Source organism: Magnolia sinica, chromosome 19 (genome assembly GCF_029962835.1).
Source record: "Magnolia sinica isolate HGM2019 chromosome 19, MsV1, whole genome shotgun sequence".
Taxonomy (NCBI): Eukaryota; Viridiplantae; Streptophyta; class Magnoliopsida; order Magnoliales; family Magnoliaceae; genus Magnolia; species Magnolia sinica.
Window position 1 is genome coordinate 13,642,146 of NC_080591.1, and position 22,921 is coordinate 13,665,066.

The 22,921-nt window shown below is 40.8% G+C and overlaps 2 protein-coding genes across 4 annotated transcripts; both read left to right on the forward strand.

The window, feature by feature from the left end:
* The first annotated feature begins 6,165 nt into the window (after positions 1–6,165).
* On the forward strand, positions 6,166–8,820 carry LOC131235105 (uncharacterized). Of its 2 annotated transcripts, XM_058232233.1 has the most exons (3): positions 6,166–6,612; positions 8,059–8,247; positions 8,439–8,820. In XM_058232233.1, exons 1-2 carry the CDS (start codon positions 6,166–6,168, stop codon positions 8,209–8,211), a joined length of 600 nt encoding a protein of 199 aa, XP_058088216.1. In that variant the 3' UTR covers positions 8,212–8,247; positions 8,439–8,820. The 2 variants fall into 2 exon arrangements, with proteins under 2 accessions (XP_058088216.1, XP_058088215.1); XM_058232232.1 differs by lacking the exon at positions 8,439–8,820 and having other exon boundaries at positions 8,059–8,403.
* A 5,657-nt stretch (positions 8,821–14,477) lies between these two features.
* On the forward strand, positions 14,478–19,300 carry LOC131235183 (uncharacterized). Of its 2 annotated transcripts, none has more exons than XM_058232326.1 (3): positions 14,478–14,762; positions 15,190–15,656; positions 19,002–19,300. In XM_058232326.1, exons 2-3 carry the CDS (start codon positions 15,210–15,212, stop codon positions 19,152–19,154), a joined length of 600 nt encoding a protein of 199 aa, XP_058088309.1. In that variant the 5' UTR covers positions 14,478–14,762; positions 15,190–15,209; the 3' UTR covers positions 19,155–19,300. The 2 variants fall into 2 exon arrangements, with proteins under 2 accessions (XP_058088309.1, XP_058088310.1); XM_058232327.1 differs by having other exon boundaries at positions 15,193–15,656.
* The last annotated feature ends 3,621 nt before the right edge of the window (positions 19,301–22,921 follow it).

Sequence of the window (22,921 nt, forward strand, 5' to 3'; positions counted from 1 at the left end):
TAGTTAAGGAACAACATGTTCATATGATGAGTGTAGCTGAAATGAGGATTTTGAGATGGATGAGTGGCAAGATGAGGAAGAATAGCATTAGAAATGAATGCTTTGTGGGAACTTAAGAGTAACACCAATAAGTAATAAGATGAGGATGAGGGAAAGTAGACTTAGATTGTATGGTCATATGCAATGGAGACCAAGAACTTCACCGGTTAGGAGTGAGTTGGTACAAGTTGAAGGCTCTAAAAGCACAAGGGAAAGAGACCTAAAAGGATATGAGTGGAGGTAGCAAGAAAAGACTTGCTGACCTATGGTCTAACTGAAATTATGGTCTTTGATAGAATGGACTGGCAGAACGGGATTTATTTAGCCAGCTCCTGTTAATTGGGACAAGGCTTAGATGATAATGATGATGAAATTTATTTTTATTATTTACTGTATTTTTCCATTTTTTAATTTAAGAAGAGGGGTGAAAGTTACACCACACATTACACGCTATTTAAAACACTGAACTATACATTTAAATCCCAACTTACTCGATTATTAATCAGGCCTAAACTAGTCCCAATTATTAAATGGATAGTCAGTGATGCATCAGGTACCAAAGGCGTAAGAGGTTATATAATAATATCATTATGCATGATTCGAGTACACGTTGGGTGCTTGATTAGAGATGGCTGATATGTCTTGGTTCTTAAATAGGCCTCCCTATAATGGAGTCAGGTACATTGGGTACCCATGGATCCTAATACTCTTTGACAACCCTATGCATGAATGTGTTGCTACAAGAATCATAATTACTTACGGTGAGACTGATGAGTTGCCTAAAGCAATGGGTCTTTAGCAATGGTTAGAATTAAGCCCATGCCTCATTTGCATTTGTTATAGATGAACTAGGGGTGCCGGCACATGCACGGCATGTGGAGTGAGGAGGGCTTAGAGAGAGGAAAGGGAGAGAGATTCCTTTTTCTTTTTTTTTTCGGGGGGGTTTTTTCGGGGGGGGGGGGTGTGTGTATAAGAAAGAGAGGTGGAAGGAAAGGTTGAGGGTACACGCAAGTGCATACTATACATAAAGAAAGAAAAGGTGATCTTAACATCCTTGTTGTTTCCTTTGTTGTTGCCCACATGAGTCCCCAATCCACATAACTTTTGGGCCGACTTCGTAACATGAGTGGATACAATAGATGTACTGAGTGAATTTAACACAATCATCAAGGTCTCATAGATCCTTTGTCTCACAATCTCGCTAATTAAACCTTTTTGTGTGGGCTACACGTAGAGAAGATAGGGGGTTGGTGTAGACTACACACATTAAAATAAGTGAATGGAAGCTTGTGCAATCTATGTTATCCCTTGTGCTGTAAAGTCTCAAGTGTACCTTGCCAAGTAGCTAAATTTTTTATGATGAATTTACCATCTCTTAACGTGTGCTGACAAGACTAATTGCGATGGCAAAAATGGCCCAAGCTATTGGCTTTATATACAATAGAGATTAACCTAGTGTTTTAAATAGTGTTGCTATGGCATGTAGCATACACTGTAGTGTAGTGTAGCCTACATGCTATGTTCCATGCGAAAAAATCAGATTTTGCATGTAGTGTTTGTAGCGTACACTACATGCTATTTTTTTACTAAAATTGAAGAATAGGTTTTCTATGCTGTTTGTTCAACTACTGATGTAAAATGGTGGTGACCCATCCTTCTTGAATGTGGCAATGATGTAGAGTTATCCAGACCATCCAAATAGTGGGTCCTATTGTAGATGGAAAGCATTTATATATGTACCCATATAAGACAATCTTAACCATCCATAAAAGGGCCTCCACGTGTATGACTGAGGACTTATGATTATTGTAAACGGTGTAAAACTCACACTGAAACACTATCTTAAAACTTAAGGAGTTCGAAAGAGGGCTTTCGAAAGCCCTCTTTCAAACCCTAATACTCAAGGGCAAGTACCTCTCCGACCTTCAAATCTGATTTTTTGATTCTCTTGATCCACGAACCCATTGAAGAGGAGATTTTGACCAATCAATCAGCCTTACAAGAAGATCCATTTGCTGTATTTTCAAGAGTATTGAAGCCTAAGCGAAGGAAGAAATCAAATTCCCCCCTTTTTACGGCCGTGGGCTAAAAAATTCTGTTTTTTTTTTTTTTTTAAAAAAAATGATTGAATCTCTTCTTAAGCTGCTTGATGGAGGCGTGTTCTTGCCCCTTAATATCTCTTACTGAGTTCTTTTTCATTTTGAATAAAGATTTATGGTTTCTTTTGGAATTTGTTTTCATTTTTTTTTTTTCTTTTAGAAGGCCAACTCCTATGCAATGTTGTTGGATAGAATTGTTCTACAATATTTTTCTATGTGGGCCTACTGTGGTGTGTGTATGGCATGTATGCAACCATCCAACCATCACGTGGGCCACCATGCTTCAATGGAGGTGTTTGGGTTATTGTGCACTGTTTGCCACCATGCTTCAATGGAGGTGTTTGGGTTATTGTGCATTGTTTGCCACCATACTTCAATGGAGGTGTTTGGGTTATTGTGCATTGTTTTTTATGGCGTGGCCCACGTGATGGAGTGCAACACAATTATCAAGTCAATAAGATCTCGACACCCGAATTGCAAAGAAATGGGCAAGAATATACGCACGAGATATCAACTTTTCTTTTGACTCCGTAAATTCAAGTGTAGGTTCAACGTTAATGCATTGATCACTTTAGATGTCAACTTTTCTTTTGACTCCATGGATCTCTTTGTTGTTTCTGAATTTCTTGTTCAATTTTGTGTTCATTGTATCCTTAAAAAAAAATAATCCAAACTCTCTGCCACGTTCCAATAACCAAAGGATTCAACCATTGGTGTCTTTAGTTGAGGCTGCTCGTTGTTGGTTAGGACCTTAGTGGAGACCTTCGCCTATGTGTCCACGTCTTCCAACTTCAATCTCTAGATTTCCTCTACACCGGAGCTCTTCCACTTGATTAGTGAGATTGTATACTGCATGCGTAAGTTGATTTACCCACTCAGTGAGTGCGTGGATCGATTGGATTACTTGCACAAGCTCTTATTGTGTCACCCCCTTTAAAGCCATTAGGAGATGATGTACAGTCTACAATTCCTCAACAATCACGTGCTCTTATACCAAAACGTTGTAACCTGGCTATCGAGTCAATGAGATCTCGACACCTAAATCGCAAAGAAATGGACAAGAGTATACCCACAAGAATATTTGAGTAGAGAAGGAAATAACTTTATTCATACCAGACTTTTTCTTACAATACTTGAGAAAACTCACACTGGAAAATATTTGAATGCCTACCTCCTTTACCACCCCTCCTTTTATAGGCTCTAAATGAATCTCCAATGATAATCCTTCCAACTAAGAGATTGATTGAAATCAATCTAACTACCTAAGACGGTAAAAGTGTAATGATAGAAAAATCAAATCTAAGAAATGACTCTCTAAATCTTTACTCACATCTTCAAATTAGCCCTTATGTCTTCAATCTTTTTTTTCTTTTTTCTTTTTTTGAAAAATAACCATTCTTCGATCATTTCTGCCCATTTCTTCAATCACATCTTTAAATCAGCCCCTATATTTTTCACGAATAGTAAATTGCAAATTTTGATGTTTAGGCCCCAAATCTATAAATAAATAGTCCAAAATCCACACATGTTGGGCCTGTGGGTGGGTTGTGTGGACCTAGGTGGGCTGTGGGCCTACATCATGATGGTTTAATATGCTTGATTTTCTTAGGTGGCTCACGGTTGGCCATTGTTTTCTATTGTGTGGTCCACCACCCAATATAGTAGGGTGAATCCTTTTTCTTTTCTTTTTTTTGCATTTTTGGGGGGGCTGGTACTATGCAATATTGTAGAATAAGCTTGTTCTACAATCATTTGTTGCATGGGGCCCACTGTGCTGTCATGAAATCCAACCTGTCCCATCCATCATGTGGGCCACAACTCTATTTATCATATTTATTCTTACTATTTATCGTATTTTCTCTATTTTTAATTAAAAATAGAAGTATCATGTAGCTTACGCTACGTGCTAGAGAGGGTTGAACTTTACACAAATTGCTACATGCTATTTAAAAAACCATCAGCAAGAAGAAGCTTGTTGGTGAATGTGGTTTGCCAATGGCGTGGTGTTGGTCATCAAGACTAGATAAGGAGTGATTGCTAAATTGGAGATTTGGATCAAAAGTCTGGAGATTTAAAAATTAGCATATCCAAGACAATATTTGGAATGCAACTTTTAGTTGAATAATCATAGAAGCGAGGCTCTAATTAAAATCAATGGCCAAAAATTCCTCAAGGCTCCATATGCGGAGGAAATCACGCAGAATTGTGATTAGCGGGTCCCATAACCTCCACATCATATTTGCATTGTAAAGCCCAACTTTCTTCAATTGAATCACAGTTTTCATCGTGTTTGCGTTCTTTCTAAAAGTTCTGGAATTGTTATTAAGTAGAAAAAACGCTGCTTTAGAGGTGTGAATCTCTAGGCTCCTTAGCAATTGCAGACCAAAACAACAACTTTTCTTGCTTAGGCTTTATAAATCAAGGGGATGGAGAGATCGATGAGAATGTTTCCAATGGAATTAGGGTTGGGTGAATAAAGTGGAGATGTGCCCTAACAAAACTCGGGGAAAATTTTTTATTACAAAAATCTTTGCCTCTTAAACCATCCAGAAGACATATTTATGGTATGGACCTGGATCCATATCCAGACCCGTATTTTGAGTCCAAAGCCAATTCTAGACCTGGATTGAAACCCATTCTGAATCCTAACTTGTGCTTGAAATTAGACCGAAAAGGACCCAAGAGGAAACTCGAATCCAATTGGATTTGGATCCACAACCTTGTAATGGTACCCATGTCCACACCAGATAGGACCTGAATCCCTTGTCATGTCTGGATATAAGCACACAAGGAACTGACCCCTGCTCAACCTGATGAAGGCCCTATCCTATTCTGGTTTTTTGCTGCCCCAAATGCTTTATCACAAGTTGCTGAAGAGAGGCATCAGGAGACACGAAAGAGAGGAGAAGCTGATAAGTATGTTGTTTACCAAACATACTTATCTTCTTAATTAGTAAGATAAGCTACTTGTGGCATAAGTAGCTTATCTTAAGCAACTTATGATCCAAATGCCCCCTTTGTGAAAGTGGACAATGTCGATACACCTCATGTTCTGATGGTCCATCCCATCTACCTTTCTTTTACCCTAGTTTCTTCTGAAACAGAATATCCGTATGCCCATTTTATATGAGAGCTTTGCAAGCTGTCATACTAATACCTAAGAATATGGATAGCATATTCCGGTCCTCATTTTGTCCAAGCAGGGTCCATATCTGGGTGATTCTAACCATTGATCTGATCAGGCCTAGCATGATTGAGCCATGCGTGAAAGATCTCCCATTTTGAGTGATCCTGCTTATCCAATATTTTACATTTTCCCATTGTGTCTGAGCCAAGGCTGCTTTGTGTGTGTGTGTGTGTGTGTTTGCATGGGTGGGTTAGTGGTGGGTGTGGGCGTGCGCGAAAGATCTCCCATTTTGAGTGATCCGGCTTATCCAATATTTTACATTTTCCCATTGTGTCTGAGCCAATGCTGCCTTGTGTGTGTGCGCGCGCGCGCGCGCGTGCATGGGTGGGTTAGTGGTGGGTGTGGGTGTGCGCGAAAGATCTCCCATTTTGAGTGATCCTGCTTATCCAATATTTGGACACAGTTGCAAAATTAGGATTGGACCCATTCCCATCGTGTCTGAGCCAATGCTGCCTCTGTTGGGATGGGTGGCAAATGCCTTCTATAAAAGCCTATATTTGCAGAGGATCATCCATTAGGGTGATTCAACTGCCTTCTATAAAAGTCTTCATTTGATGGGGATCATCCCTTAGGGTGATTTTTATGGTATGGTCAATCCACTGTGGAATCCATCAGATGCAACCATCTGGATCAGTGATCCATGGTGGCCCCCCACTTGGCCTGATGATACTCTACATATCCTCAGGTATAGTTTCAGCAGTGGATTTACATTACATTAGCTGTCTAGACTGTGTGAATTCCTCGGATCTCATTCCATCTAATTCCTTGCACAGCACAAGAATCAATTTCTTCACACATCAATGTAACCTAATTATTGTAGCAGGTGATACTATCACTTACATGGCAACTTCCACCCAGAACGAATATGCTGCATTTGAAGATAAGGTGAGGAGGACGGTTTTTATCGACAACCTTTCTCCGCAAGTCACTACTTCTGTCTTGAAAACAGCCCTTGGGCAGTTTGGAAATGTTGTCAGCAGCCAGTTCATTCCAAACTACATGGAGTCGAGGAGTATCCCACAATGTGCCTTAGTGGAGATGGAGACAGCAAAGCAGGCTAAATCCATAATTGCGGAGATGACCACGTTTCCATTTATGATGTCTGGAATGCCCCGACCAGTGAGAGCTCGGCCAGCAGAAGTTGAGATGTTCAGTGATCGCCCTGCACGACCCAACAGAAAGATACAATGTCGTTGGGTGGAGAACAAGGATCCAGACTTTGAGGTCGCGAAAAAAATGAAGAATCTTACCAGGAAGCATGCTGTAGAAGCTTCATTGCTGCTTAAGGTAATATATTTTGTTACTGACCGTCATTATTTTTCCATTTTCTATCATGCCAATTTGAAGTATCAATTGTCATTTGAGGTAAATACGTTTGAGGAATGCTACTTTCATCAACAACAACATCATAATCTAAGCATTATCCTAATTAATCGCGGTCAGCTAAACAAATCCTGTCATATCACTTCCTTTATTAAGGACCACACTTCTAACCAGTATAGTTCTTGAGCTTCGATTCATATGACCAAATCATCCAAGTATACTTTCCCTCATTTTTGTATCTATATTGGGGCTACTCTTTTAAGTTCCCTCAAATGAATACATTTCTAACTTTACACTTCCTCCTTTTATCTCTCATCTATCTCAACATCCTTGTTTCAGCTAGACTCATTTTATGAATGTGTGGTTTCCTCAAATGAATACATTTCTAAATTCGAACTTTATCCTTTCTCGTTTTACCACGCATCCATCGCTATATCCTCATTTCAGCTACAGCCATTTTATGATCGTGTGGTTTTACGATCTTACATTCTGTGCTACAAAGCATGGTTTCTTTACTGTCCTCCATTCGGCCCTCTAGAGCGAGGGTTGGCTAGGGCATACCCGAGCCCGACCTATTGCCACCCATAGGTGTTCATGGTTTGGTCATCCAGACTGTTCTGATCTGATGCCTGTGAGTATGTGTATGAGCCCTTCATAGGTAGACTGTACCTGAAATGTCTCTCAGATTGGAAGACCCTAGACATCCAAATGTTTGACCGCCTTCTCTTTTAAATTGAATGTGGATCATGGCTGCACTTCTTTCCTTAGCCATCTGATAGCCACCCATGAAAGGGTTTAGTTTGTCCCATCGAGGGAAGTTTTGGGGCATTGTCAATCGAGAGTGGGTTGGGGCCCATAACTTGTGGAAATCATGTATTGAAAATGATCAAGTGCAATCATTTTCACCACAATCATGGTGCAAACGACCTCTGTGGCCCCACCGTAATTTGTTGATGACATTCACTTCGACTGTCATGCACGCCCTCCCATGTTTGATCATGGGGCCCAAATATCATGCAAATCCATGACTCAGATGGGCCACACCATAGGGAACAATTGAAAGGGCATGCCCTTCCCAACTGCTCATGCCCTCTCTTGAGTAATGGATTGGCCTGATTTTTAGGCCCATGGCCAAACAAGGTATGGTGTGCATGATGGCTGGAGTGGATGTCATAAACACATCAGGGTGGGCTGCACACCGATCGTTTTTACTAGATCATGACCCATTATGCATATCCTCTTGTCAAGGATCTTATAATTCCTCTTCCTTGTTTTGTTCTCCTTCCAATCTATTTACATATTGGGCATGCCCCAAACTTTCATGCTGGTTTGGTCCATGTTCTGGATTTTTTTTTAAAAAAATATTATTTAATAATTGCTCTGGTCTCCTTTTCTACTTCGTATTTGCAGTATCAACTTGAACAGGAGGAGAAGCTCGCCAAGCAACAGACGGAGGTATTGAAAGGAAACTACAAGAAGTACGACATGCTGGACGGCCTCACAACTGATGGAACTCTCAACCGGTTGGCACGGCATTACGACGTCAATGTTGTAGATGATTGAAGACTCCAGCTTGGTTTCTCTCCCTCTCCTGGAATGGTAATGATGCTATTCTGTTTGTATGATGAGAAATGGCTTTGTAAGAGTTGCATCATGGTTGGGTTTGTTGCTACTGTTGCAAGCATAGTTTAAAAACCCACAAACACTGACTCAACTCCTATTCATATGTGATCGTTCTGCTTGGAAATTTCTTCACTCCAACTTTCACTCTTTGATCCGAGCATGTGCAGGAATTACACCGCTTCCTTCAGTTTTCAGTTCGTTCGAGTGGGGCCCACTTTTCGGTGATCCATCCCATCGGTTTGGATGGACTATGCAGAAACTCTCCTCGTAACTATCCATATGCAGCCCATCATCAGTTGAAGATTTAGAATTGTCATATGAAGGGGTGGGGAATGGTCCGATCGCAGCATGACCCATTTGTGTTCTGGTTCGGGCCCAGATATTGAACTGGTATGGCTAGGCTGATTCAACATATTGATATTGCGCAGCCCATTGATGGCCCATTTCCTGGCCTAGGCCCAGGAATTTCATGAAATGTTATTACCTTGTTGCTCAAAACATTATGATCTAAACCTTGGAAGGATGAAAATAAAAGTATGGTTTCTGACTTAAAGACCTTAGGGAGTAACATTCATGTTGGGACACTCCTGATGAGTGGCCCGGATCATGTGTGCCACATCAGCACATTGGCTAAGAATTCCCACAGGTTTAAAAATCAAGCCCACAAGTGATATCCTACTGAGAAGTCACACAGTGTTTGGGTTCCAGTTTGAAATTACATGGGCACGTTTGGACACACCTTGAATTGCAATCTATTGAAATACCATTTGACACAAATAGTATTTTGAAAAATGACATTGTGTTTTGCATGGAACAACTGAAAAAATCAAGACCAACGAATCTATGACATGTGAGATGAGGTCATGCTGCGACGCTATATACAAGGAGCAAGATCAGATGGAAGTGCTTTTCATTTTCATAATTGAAATACTCTTCATGAATTCATTTGTTATAGTGATGCTGTTGCTTGGGATTTTCTCAACTGATCAGGAGAAAGTGGGCCATCGAATCTCCGCGAAGAAGGCCTAACTGGCCATTTCACACCACAATACCATTGGCTTGAATTGAAATTGACAACGGTGAAAATGCCATTTGGTGAAGTATTTGGGGCTGTTTGGATGCGTATGACGTTTCATACACGTGCATTCGGAAATGGTACATGTATGCATGCATGGCTGTTTTTTTAATTCCAGTGCATTCTGAGTACAAGTTGCCAAACACGCCCTAAAGAATTCAGAATTGCCATTGATTCAGAATCTAGGTATTTGAAATTGTCTCCCAAACGGGCCCTTAGGGTTTGCCTTTTTGCAGCGATGGGTTGGATCAGACTGGCCCCATCACATGTGGAACAGTGTAAGATGAGGTCATAACCAGTAGTAGATGGTACAGGGCCCACCTCCTTAGATGAATGAATGATGCTTAGAGATTCATATCAATGGTAGGCCCACCAATCCATGATCCTTCTAATGGATTTTGAAACCCAGTCAGGTGCTGGGCTTGTATGATTAGAAGTTGGGACCCACCAATGGTCCCCTAACTACCTGGCTAATCACTCTTGTAGGTGTGGTCTACCATGTTTCAAAGATCCAAAACCACAACTCGATCTGGCTCGTGTTTAGATAGGTCGCTTGGCTCTACTAGATATCTGATAAATAAATTTAAAACATTTTAAATGAATAATAAATGGGTTTTTCTAACATCCCAACTTTCATGAGACGTCAGCAACGTCCTCAGAGCTTTTAAATTATACAGTAGATATAAGCTTTTAAATGACATATAGAAAAGGTACTATGCGGTCGAGCTCATGGGAACTTCCCATGAGGTTGAGCTGTGTAGGCCCCACCGTGATGCTTGTCGAACATCTACCCCATCAGTCAGATGCACCATTCCATGGTGGGCCTAGGTTTCAAAAATCAAGTCAATCTGTGATTTGTGTGGGCCACACCACATACAAAAGTTGAGAGGGGCTACCCTCCATTAAAAATTCATAATCATTTGTTGGGCCCACCCTCCATTAAAAATTCATAATCATTTGTTGGGCCCACCGAGATGTGGTTTGCAAATCCAGCCCATCCATTATGTGTGTCCCACTTGAATGAGGGTTAAGACCAAGTTCCAGACACATCCAAATTTCAGGTGGGCCCCACTAAGTGCTTTTATATGTTTTAGGCATGTCTTCACATGCTTTTAGATGGTATGGCCCACCTCAGTTCCGTATACGGCTGATTTTTGGGATATCCCATAATTTAAAGGGGACCCATCAAATGCACGGTGTTGATGGTCGACAAGCATCACGGTGGGGCCCACACAGCTCGACCTCATGGGAAGTTCCCATGAGCACGACCACATAGTACCTTTTCCCATATATATAATATACATGTATACATATACATATACATATATACATTCATATATATATATATAACCATGTATGTTAGTTCATTATATATGAGTTATTGCCTTTAAGAAGACGCCTAGTATTTGGAATCCTCCCGCTGTGTTTGGCACCTTGGATTCAGAATTCTCTGTACTCCAAAAGTACCTATGTAATAGTATATTTACATAGGGTTTGAATTTAATTATTAAATCAACTTTAATATATCTAATTATCGTACATATATAATGTTTGACATAATAGTTGTAATAAGCCTGTTGAAATATATATTTTGCCCAAAAATAATGAAATTCCAAGTCTTGGATGGGCCACAAGTACGGGATCACATCCGAGTGACTTACTAATAATTTTTAAGCGTTGATTTATATGCACAATGTTTGCACGGCGCATATTAGCATATTAAAGTAATTATAGTGATACACATGATAATCTAATAGTTATGTGATAACATTAGTGTGCCACGTGCCCAATGGATTTGAGGTGATTTGAAATCCCTGGATTTGAAACACCCAATTACTTTACAGTGCCAAGCATGCCAAGGGATTTTCAAATCCCTCCTTTGACTCCTCTCACATTTAAACAATTTTCGCTAAAAAAATGAGAGCATAACTCCCAACTCCTAGCATGCTTTTCCCACCCTTTCTTCATAGGTTTCATTATAGATAGGACTAGAGGCGGGCACGGGACGACCCAATCCAGCTAACTCAAGTTGATCCAATCCGACTCGACCCAAACCGAATGGGTGAGTTGGTCTGAACCGAGTAAGCTTCGCTCAATCCAAACTCAAACCGAGTCGAGTTTGAGTTACCCAATAACTCGATCCGACTTGACCCGAAACTCGATCTGGATAGACTCGACTCAATTCGAAACCCGACTCGACCCGACTCTCTAACCTTACCTCGACCCGATCCCAACCTCTCTTCCTCCCTCCCTCCCTCATCTTCTTCCTCTTCCTCTTCCAAGCCCGACAACCATCACCCTCCTCCTCCTCCTCCTCTCTCTCCTCTCCATTCCCTCCCTCCCTCCCTCCCTCCAAGCCCGGCAACCACATCCTCCTCTTCCTCTTCCAAGCCTGACAACCACCCACCACCATCACCCTCCTCCTCATCCTCCTCTTCTCTCTCCTCTCCACTCCCTCCCTCCCTCATCTCTCAATCCAACTCAATACCAACTCGACCCGACTCGATACTTCTGATTGTATCGGACTCGGTCCAGATCAGTCCAAGCCAGGCCAAACTCGGCATTGAGTCGGATCGAGTTCGGGACAGGCCTATTTTAAAATTGGATCGAGTTGAGTTAGCCCTAAGTTGGTTCGACTCAACTGGATGCCCAACTCTAGATAGGACTGCAAGGAAAGTAATCTAGATTTTGGGTGGAAATGGGAAAACCAAGTCTCAAATAATGTTGCCCTCGTGTGTTTCGATGGATACATTAGACCAATGAAAACCCAAAGTATCTTACCTGATTTAAATTGGGTTAGATGCATTATTCGCTCCTGATTAATAATTGGTTCGGATTCGGATAAACAAATTAGATGATTCGGATTAGAAATTGAGCAAAGTTGGGTACCCAAATAAGTTTTTAATTACTTTTATCCTTTATTTAATTGTATTTATTGTGTGAAAACTATACATAAGACATGTTTATACCATGGACCCAAATTCAGATCCAGACCTGCATTTTGAGTCCAAAGCTAACCAATTATAGAGTTGATTCAGGATCCAAACACAGTCCGAATCCTAACTTATGCTTGAAATTAGACTGAAAAGGCCTCGATGAGATAACTGAATCCAATTGGATTTCGATCCACAACCTTGTAATGGGACCCATATCTACACCAGATAGGACCTGAATCCTACACAAGGAACTGACCCCTGCTCGACCCTATTTTGGGTTTTTGCTGCCCACAAGTGCTCAATCGAAACGAACCGAAATGGTTTTGCGGGTGATATGGAAGAGGATTAGGTGTTACCCTTACCGTGGGGCCCACCTTGATATGTTTTGTATATCCACTCCGTCCATACGTTTCTACAGACTTTTTAGATCTGATTCATAAAATTTATGCTGGTCAATTTCCCAGGTGGACCACACCACAGGAAACAGTGGTGATTGAGTGCCTCACCATTAAAACTTCCAAAGAGCCCATAGTAAGGTTTTCGTAATATTTATTTACAATCCAACCTGTTGATAATATAAATAGAATATGAATGAAGGTAAAAGACAAATATCAGGTTTATATAAAACCTTTTCTGCCCACAAAAATCTTTTAATGGCCATTCATCAATGTTTCTAGGGGTATGGTCCACCTGAGATTTGGATCTTCTAAAGCTTTGGGATCAGGTGCTAAAATGAGATTAAAAATAATATGGACAATGTGGATATGAAAAATATACATCAAGGTAGGCCCCATACGGTTAGGATAAGTGTTACCTGGGTAACTGCTAATCCGCTCCCGCGTGATATCAACCTTAGTGTGTGTTACCTTACCGTGCGAGGCCCACCTTGATGAATAAGTGGTATATCCATGCCGTCAATACGATTTTAAGATAAATTTAAATATGTTATAACAAGACTTAAGAATATCAAAATCTCAGGTGGACCACACAACTAAAATTAGTGGTAAATGACTATTAAAAGCTTTGTGGACCAAAAATATTTTTGATAAATCCGATATTTGTATTTTACATTCAAACATGTCTATTTGACCTTATCAACGGGTTGGATGGAAAATAAACATTACGATGGGCCCTAGGAATCTTTTAATGGTGGGCGTTCAATCACCACTGTTTCCTGTGGTGTGGTCCACGTGAGATTTAGGTCTGCTTAAATTTTAGCACCATGTCCAAAAATGGCTTGGAAAACGGATGGACGGCGTGGATATACTGAAAATCATCAAGGTGGACCAGACGGTAGGAGTAACACCCGCTAAGGTGTTACCCGTGACACCTAATCCACTCCCGTAGCCGTACCTATTCTGTTACAGTCTTAACAGTGTCAGTTTTAGATATGATGTAAAATGGTGGTGATCCATTTATATAACACGTGGCAACGATGTAGAGACCATAAAAATAGTAGGTCCAACTGTAGATGGCTAATATCTATACTTTTATAAATATAAGGGGCCGTTTGCCACCATGGATCGAAAAGGAATATAGGGAATCCCATCCGGGTTTCAAATTCAAGGGGTTTCTGATCCTCTCTTTGATCAGGTTTGTAATTCAAGATGAGTGCTTGGATTACAGTTAAAATTATTTCAATGGTTGCATATGTAACATATGTGTCATTGTACACTATTATTCTATTGGACACACGGCCCACTAATGATCAGCACCATCCAAACATTGTCCATGTAAATTAACATCATTCAAACATTGTTATCTAAACATTGTCCATATTAATGAATAATTAAAAATCTTTGATTAGTCAATCAATATAACCTTATGCTTGCGGTCCATTCGAGACTTGGAATTTCATCATTTTCAGGCAAAACATATATTTCAGCGGGCTTACCACAACCATAGTATCAAAAATTATATATCTTACTAATTAGGAATATTAAAGTTAATTTAATAATTAAATTCCCTTGAAATATACCATGCATAGGTATTTTGGAAGAAAAGTTTATTAATAATCCAGGGTGTCAAATACACCAGAAGGATTGCCAATCCAGGGGTTTCCAATACTGAGGGTTCCCATCCAGGCGCCCAAACATGCCATAATAATATCTTAAACATCTATTAGTGTTCCCCACTTGTATGTCTGTGGACTTCTGCTATGTTATAAATGGTCTAAAACTCACATTTTATAGCCTTAGACTGAAAGGCATTTCGGAAGAGGGGTTTTCAAACCCTCTCCGGCTCTGTTAAAACCCTACACGCCCATTTCGCCATTTGATTCTCTCGATCCAAAAAGCCATTGAAGAGGAGATTTTCGCTCATCAATCGACCTCGCAAGAAGGTTCATCTGCTGTATTTTCAACATCTTTGGAGATCAAATGAAGGAGAAATCAGATTTCCCCCTTTTCACATCCATACTGTTACGAAGCTCAAATATCCAGTTCTTTGATTGATTGAATATCTTCTCGATCTTGATAGTGGTATGTTCTTGCCGCTTAGTATCTGTTAATGAGTTTTTTCACTTCGGATGAAGATTTATAGTTTCTTTTGGAATTTTTTCAATTTTTTTTTTTTTTTTTCATTTTTTTCAATATATATTTCATTTGAAGGGTATCATCCATTAGGTTAATTTTTATGATATGTTCAATCCACTGTGGAATCCATCAGATCCAACGGTCTGGATCAGTGATCCATGGTGACGGCCCACTTGTAGAAACTGAGGGCCTGATGATACCCTACATATCTTCAGGTTCTCTTTCAAATGTGCCTAAATGTATAGTTCAGCAGTGGATTTTCATTGCATCTGTTGTGTAGTCAGTGTGAATTCATCAGATCTCATTCCATCTAATTCCTTGCACGACACAAGAATCAACTTCCTCACATATCTATGTAACCTAATTACTGTAGCAGGTGATACTATCACTTACATGGCAACTTCTACCCAGAACGAGTATTCTGCATTTGAAGATAAGGTGAGGAGGACGGTTTTTCTCGACAACCTTTCTCCGCAAGTCACACTATCTGTCTTGAAAACAGCCCTTGGGCAGTTTGGGAATGTGGTCAGCACCCAGTTCATTCCAAACTACACCGAGTCGAGGTGTATACCACAATGTGCGTTGGTGGAGATGGAGACTGTGAAGCAAGCTAAATCTATCATTGCGGAGATGACGATGTTCCCATTTATGATGTCGGGAATGCCCCGACCAATTAGAGCTCGGCCAGCGGAGGTTGAGATGTTCAGCGATCGCCCTGCACGACCCAGCAGAAGGATAGAGTGTCGTTGGGTGGAGACCAGCAATCCGGACTGTGAGGTCGGAAAGAAATTTAAGAATCTTACTCAGAAGCATGCCACAGAAGCTTCGTTGCTGCTTAAGGTAATATATTTTGTTACTGACCACCATTTTTTATCATGCCAATTTGAACTTTATCCTTACTCGTTTAGCTGCTCATCTCTATATCCTAGCTACGCTCATCTTATGAACTTGTGGTTTCTTTACTGTCCTACATGCTACAAAGCTTTCTGGTCTTGTATGAGGGCAGTGAAATAACCGGTGCTTCTGTAACTATAGCAGGGTAGGGGTGGAGGTCTTTAGGCAGGTTAAATAGGATGTAATGCATTGGCTTTGATCTCTTTAGCTCTGGAAGATGGCTCTTTGTCTTCGGGCTCTTCGGTTGCCTTGTAATTCTTTTGGCCGTTTCAGTCCTTTGATTAATAAAAAGAAAAAGAAAAAGAAAAAGAAAAAAATACATGGATGGTGTTATCACTGTCCTATGAAGTATAAAATCTCCCCTTCATTTTGATATGTGGGAATCACATAAAACTCGATAGGTACATCTCAATTACTGGCTGTAATTGTGAGCAACATTCATCTCAATCTCTTGGTTCTCATGAATTATCGACCCTAAGATATTCAAAATGGTCATTTGGGGTACTTCATGGCCATCAATCTAAACTATTTTCTTATTTTCACTTCGTTGTTACTAAAATTGCATTCCATATGCTCTCTCTCTCTCTCTCTCTCTCTCTCTCTCTGGTTTATTGAAGACTCTGACTTGGATCTCTTCCTCTCTTGGAACGGTAACGATACTATTCTGTTTGTATGAATGTTTTGTAAGATTTGCGTCATGGTTCGGTTTGTATATAAATTTCTCGGAGAACAATCGGGATATTTCCAGGCTGCACATTGGGTGGGCGATGCATGTTTGTTTGATATGGGCCTGAATAGACCAATGGTCTGGATTAGAAAACGATGAGGCCCACCTATACATACTGAAAACTGAAGTATGCTGTGTTGATCCTCGGTTGAGGACTATATAATTACCTATGGCGGCGGAAAACAGGTGAAGGAATAATTATTATCATTCTACATGTATTTGGGTCCAATCAAACAAGCCCTTGGGGCATGAACCCAAAAATGACGCAGATCTAAAGCTCAAGTGAACCACACCACTGGAAACAATAGTAATTGAATGTTCACCATTAAAAATTGAATCTGGATCCTCTGCTTGCCACAAATAGGAAATTTTTGTTCGTTGAATTGTGATTGGTTCACATCATCCTAAACTCCATTTAATGCAGCTGTGCTAACAAAGTCAGGGATGATATTTTTGTTTTCCCTTCATCTAGGTCTGTGTCACCTTATAAACGGGTTTGATCACAAATAAAACTCCAATGGGTCTTAGGAAGGTTTCAACAATAATTGTCATTATCCCCACTTTCCTGTGGTATGGTCCACTTGAACTATGGATCTACTTCATTGTTTGGTTTATGGCCTAAAATGAGATGGCAAAATGGATGGCCAGCATGGATATAAAATACATGCATCATGTTGGCCCCACTGCCCCCAATGCATCAACACACCACCACTGCGAGTGGTGTTGGCAACTCCAACTAATCAGGTTCCTTACTTTTCTTCAATGGTAAGCATTGAATTGCTTGGTGATCCGGACCGTTGATCCGATGGGCACAACAAATGTGGAGTGGATTAGGTGCGGCCCCAGCCTCACTCAAGGGTCTAGCCCTTCTTATCGGGTCCACCATAATGTACTGTTTTGCCAGCTCATTTTAGGGTATGCCCCGAAAATGAAGATCTAAATCTTAAGTTTGACCATTATGTAGGCACAAGTGGTGATTGAATACCATACCATTTAAAACTTCATAGGGCCCACCGTAATGTTTATTTACCATACAAAGTGTTGATAAGGTTAAAAAAAATAAATCCTGGATGAAAGGGAAAAACAAATATCAGCTTAATGTAAAACTTTCATGGCCCATTAATGGTCAATCACCACTGTTTCCTATGGTATGGTCCTCCTGAGAATGGAATCTGCTTCCTTTTTTGGATCATGCCCTAAAATGATCTGGAAAAATGGATGGATGGCATGGATATAGAATACACACCGTCTTGGGTGAGGCTGGGCCGCACCTAATCTGCTCTGGGAGAATGTAGCCTTTCCATCTTTGGTCCTTGGATGTTGATGGTTGCTGTATCCTCTTCTTAATAGTATATTTTCTGGGCACTGACGAAATCTTACGACTATTCCACAAGAGGGTTTTACATCCAATCAATGGCCGGGATAATTGAGCGATGGGCCCCAGTGGTGCAGAATCAAGGCTCGAGTATATGATGCTATCCTCGAAATGGTGCATGGTCTATCCATGTTGCTGCCTGACAGATCAATGGTTCGGATCGGTCCAACTAGGTCCCGTTTGTAAAAACAGAAGCCTGAGTAAACTGTGTCCCTGGATAAGGATTCCATAATTCCACCCACTCAAGGAAGGGATGCTATTGTGTTCCAGGAATCGTGGATGGGGAGGAACCAACTGGGCACCATGGTTCGCTGATGTGGCAAGATTCGATTGGGTCATGTGCTGCCATTGAAGAGGAGAGGGGATCAAGTGCTGCCCCTGCCTCATCCAAGACAGTGCAGCCCTTAATGTAGAGCCCACCTTGATGTGTATTCTGCATCTACACTGCTCATCCATTTTTCAGATCATTTTAGATCATGAGAGCAAAAATAGAGTAGATCCAAGGAAACAGTGGTAATTGACCATTAAAAACTTCTTGTAGGCCACAAGTTTTGGATCAAGCTGACATTTTATTTTTATTTTTTACATTCATCTAGGTTTTTGTGACCTTCTCAACAAATTGGATAGAAAATAAACATTACCGTGGGCACTGGTAAGTTTTTACCGGTGGGGCATTGAATCATCATAGTTTCTTATGATATGATCTATTGGAGATTATCAAAGGGATCATGCCCTAAAATGATAATGATATTGCAAAAACGGAAGCAGGGTGTGGATGTATAATACATACATTAAGGTGGGCCCATGGTAAGGGTGGCACCATATTGGGTGAGGCCAAGTTGCTAGAAAAGATATAAATTAAAATAAGGTATCATCTTATTTTAATTAAATTTTCTGATATTCTTGAACTAAACAGCATTCAAACATGCTTATGTCATGTGGCATATAGCTCGATCAAATCTCCCGGTGGCAGGTTGCCTAGATCCACTTAAACCGTGTCCATGTCCCCTCAATTACCGACCCAAAAGACTCCCACCATACATTTCACACGTGTACAATGATCAGAGTGTTGATTCAATGGGCTGCCAAATGGGCTATGGAGGCCATCTGATAAATAATAGCAAGTCAAGTATAACCCAACAATGAAAGGGGAAGTGATTCAACATCCTTTTCTATTTTGCATTTGCAGTATCAACTTGAACAGGAGGAGAAGCTTGCAACGCAACAGAGGGAAGTGTTGAAAGGACACTACAAGAAGTACGACATGCTGAACGGCCTCTCAGCTGACAGAACTCTCAACCGGTTGGCACAGCATTACCATGTCAATGTCATAGATGACTGAAGACTCCGACTTGGATCTCTCCCTCTCTTGGAACGGTAATGATACTATTCTGTTTGTATGAATGAAAAATGTTTTGTAAGATTTGCATCATGGTTCGGTTTGTATATAAATTTCTCGGAGAACAATCGGGATATTTCCAGGCTGCACATTGGGTGGGTGATGCATGTAGTATGTTTGATATGGGCCTGAATAGACCAATGGTCTGGATTAGAAAACGATGAGGCCCAGCTATACACACTGAAAATTGAAGTATGCTGTGTTGATCCTCGGTTGAGGACTATATGATTACTTGTGGCGGCAGAAAACAGTTGAAGGAATAATTATTATCATTCTACATTTATTTACATGTATTTGGGTCCAAATCAAACAAGCCCTTGGAGCATGAACCCAAAAATGATGCAGATCCAATGCTCAAGTGAACCACACCACAGGAAACAGTAGTAAAGTAATTGAATGTTCACCATTAAAAATCGAATCTAGATTCTCTGCTCACCACAAATAGAAAATTTTTGTTTATTGCATTGAGATTAGGTCACATCATCATAGACTGCATTTAATGCAGCAGTGCTGACAAAGGCAGGGATGATATTTTTGATTTCCCGTCATCCAGGTCTGAGTCACGTTATAAACAGGTTTGATGACAAATAAAACTCCAGTGGGTCCTAGAAAGGTTTCAACAGTGGGTGTCATTATCCCCGCTTTCCTGCAGTACTAGAACTTTGTTTAGTTTACACCCTAAAATGAGCTAGCAAAACGGATGGACAGCATGGATATAAAACAGGTACATCATGTTGGCCCCACTGCCCCCAGTGCATCAACACACCACCATTGCCGCCTAATCTTTGGGTCCTTGCTCTTGCTCCGGTGGTAGACTCTCAAGAGTTTCAACACCTGGTCAAGGTTTCGAGTACCCATAGGTGGTGAAATCCCACTACGGTATGAGTGTGTGTAAAAAAAAAAATCTTCAATGGTGTCCTTACATCTCTGCAATGACACGTTTGGATGGGCTTCACTAGATCTCAACCACGTAAGAATGGGTCCCCCACTTGAGAATCATGGAGGGAAAGGCCAAGATGGCTGTCCATTTTCAGGAGTTTTTATCTGATGGTAAGCATTGTATTGCTTGGTGATCCAGACCATTGATATGATGGGCACCACAAATGTGGAGCGGATTAGGTCCGAGGGTCTAGCCCTTCTCATGGGGCCATAATGTACTGTTTTGCCAGCTCAATTTAGAGTATGTGCCGAAAATGAAAAAGATCTTAATCTGAAGTTAACCATTCTGTAGGCACAAGTGGTGATTAAACACCATACCATTAAAAACTTCATAGGGCCCACCGTAATGTTTATTTACCAATGCAAACTGTTGATAAGGTTTTTTTTTTTTTTTTTTTTTTTTTTTTAAAATCCTGGATGAAAGGGAAAAAACGAATATCATTAATGTAAAACTTTCATGGCCCATTGATGGTCAATCACCACTGTTTCCTATGGTATGGTCCTCCTGAGAATGGGATCTGCTTCATTTTTTGGATCATGCCCTAAAATGATCTGGAAAAATGGATGGATGGTGTGGATATAGAGTACACAAACCGTCTTGTGTGAGGCTGAGCCGCACCTAATCTGCCCCGGGAGAATGTAGCCTTTCCATCTTTGGTCCTTGGATGTTAATAGTTGCTGTATCCTCTTCTTGATAGTGTATTTTCTGGACACTGACGAAATCTTTCGGTTATTCCACAAGAGGGTTTTACATCCACGTTAGTGCCCATCAAATCAATGGCCGGGATAATTGAGCGATGGGTCCCAGTGGGGAGGAACCAACTGGGCACCATGGTTTGCTGATGTGGCAAGATTCGATTGGGCCATGTGCTGCCATTGAAGAGGAGAGGGGATCAAGTGCAGCCCCTGGCTCATCCAAGACGGTGCAGCCCTTAATGTAGAGCCCACCTTGATGTATGTATTCTGCATCTACAGCGCTCATCCTTTTTTCAGATCATTTTAGAACATGAGAGCAAAAATAGAGTAGATCCAAATCTCAGCAGACCATGCGATGGGAAACCGCGGTGATTGACTATTAAAAACTTCTTGTAGGCTACAAGTTTCAGATCAAGCTTATTTTTAATTTTTAATTTTTTTTAATTTTTTTGCATTTGTCTAGGTTTTTGTGACCTTATCAGCAGGTTGGATGGAAAATAAACATTGCTGTGAGCTCAGGGAAGTTTTTAATGGTGTGGCGTTGAATCGTCATTGTTTCTTATGATATGATCTACCGGAGATTCGGTACTTCATTTTTTGGATCATGCCCTGAAATGACATTATAAAAGGGATTATGCCCTAAAATAATATTATAAAAATGGATACAGGTTGTGGATGTATAATACATACATAAAGGTGGGCCCATGGTAAGGGTGGCACCAACTTGGTGGTGCCAAGTTACTAGAAAAGATATGAATTAAAAATAAGGTATCATCCTATTTTAATTAATTTTTATACTGTTTCTGAACAGAACAAACAACATTCAAACATGCTTTAAGGTTGCCTAGATCCACTTAATCCTCGTATGTCCCCTCAATTACGGACCCAAAAGACTCCCATCATACATTTGGCTCGTGTACAATGATGAGGGTGTTGATTCAATGGGCTACCAAATGGAAATCGGATTGCATACTGAGTTACTCAGTACACGCTCTTATCGTACTGAGTAAACTCAGTTGGGCCCACCGTGAATATATGTAGTCTATCCACACCGTCCATCTGTTTTTCCAAATAATTTAAGGGGTTGAACCCAAAATTGAAGCATATCCAAAGATCAAGCAGATCATGCCACAGGAAACAGTTGGGAATAATGATTTCCACCATTGAAATCTAGCTAGGCCCCACAGCGATGTTTATCTGTCATCCAACCTGTTCGTAAGATCATACAGACATGGATAAATGGAAAACATAAAAATAAGCTTGATTCAAAACTTACTTAGTCCCCGAGAATTTTTCAACGGTTACACTGTTTCCTGTTGTGTGGTTCATTTTAGTGGTGGATATGCTTCATTTTTGGGCTCAAGCCCTGAAATTATCCAATAAAATGAATGGACGGAGTGGATCAAATACATAAAAATCCTGGTGAACCTCATAGAGTTTACTCAGTACGGTAAGCGTACTGAGTAACTCAGTACGCAATCCACTTCCTACCAAATGGGGTATGGAGGCCATCTGATAAATAATAGCAAGTTGAGTATAACCCACAACTATGGGACGGTTAGATCATCCAATCAGCTCCATCTTCTCGGCTATGGCCCATCTAACGTCTCTCTATTTCTCCCTGCACGCACCAAATAGACCCTCACACGTGCTAACATTGAACTAGCGTGCATGATCCCGGCCGTTCACCAGGCGGCCTGCAGTGAACATTCTTGAGCCCAAAAATCTGGCCGACTAATTAGGTCACAAGTGTACCAAGATGTCATAGGTGGGCGTTCCCAACCCACTGTTCCCTCTGGTGTGGGCCACCTGACTATTGAAACAGACTGATTTTTTGGATCACTTACTAAAATCATCTGGCGAAAATGATGGACGGAATGGATGTTACACACATAAATCAAGGAGGCCCACAGGAATTGCCGGGGTTGATAAAAACAACGGTTGTAGGAAATAGCTTTCCACTGCAAATGCAATGTACGGCTGGCATCCGTTGCGCTCCAATTAAAGGGGTGAGAGACGAGGGAGTGATTTGATACTCTGGCTGCGTATGATGCTTGATACGCATGCAGTCAGAA

What these genes read in the sequence shown, in the direction of transcription:
- LOC131235105 (XM_058232233.1), top strand. Translation starts at nt 6,166, where the DNA reads ATGGCAACTTCCACCCAGAACGAATATGCTGCATTTGAAGATAAGGTG. An exon ending in AAGCTTCATTGCTGCTTAAG is followed by an intron (nt 6,613 to 8,058) that starts GTAATATATTTT and finishes TCGTATTTGCAG; the next exon opens with TATCAACTTGAACAGGAGGA.
- LOC131235183 (XM_058232326.1), top strand. Translation starts at nt 15,210, where the DNA reads ATGGCAACTTCTACCCAGAACGAGTATTCTGCATTTGAAGATAAGGTG. An exon ending in AAGCTTCGTTGCTGCTTAAG is followed by an intron (nt 15,657 to 19,001) that starts GTAATATATTTT and finishes TTGCATTTGCAG; the next exon opens with TATCAACTTGAACAGGAGGA.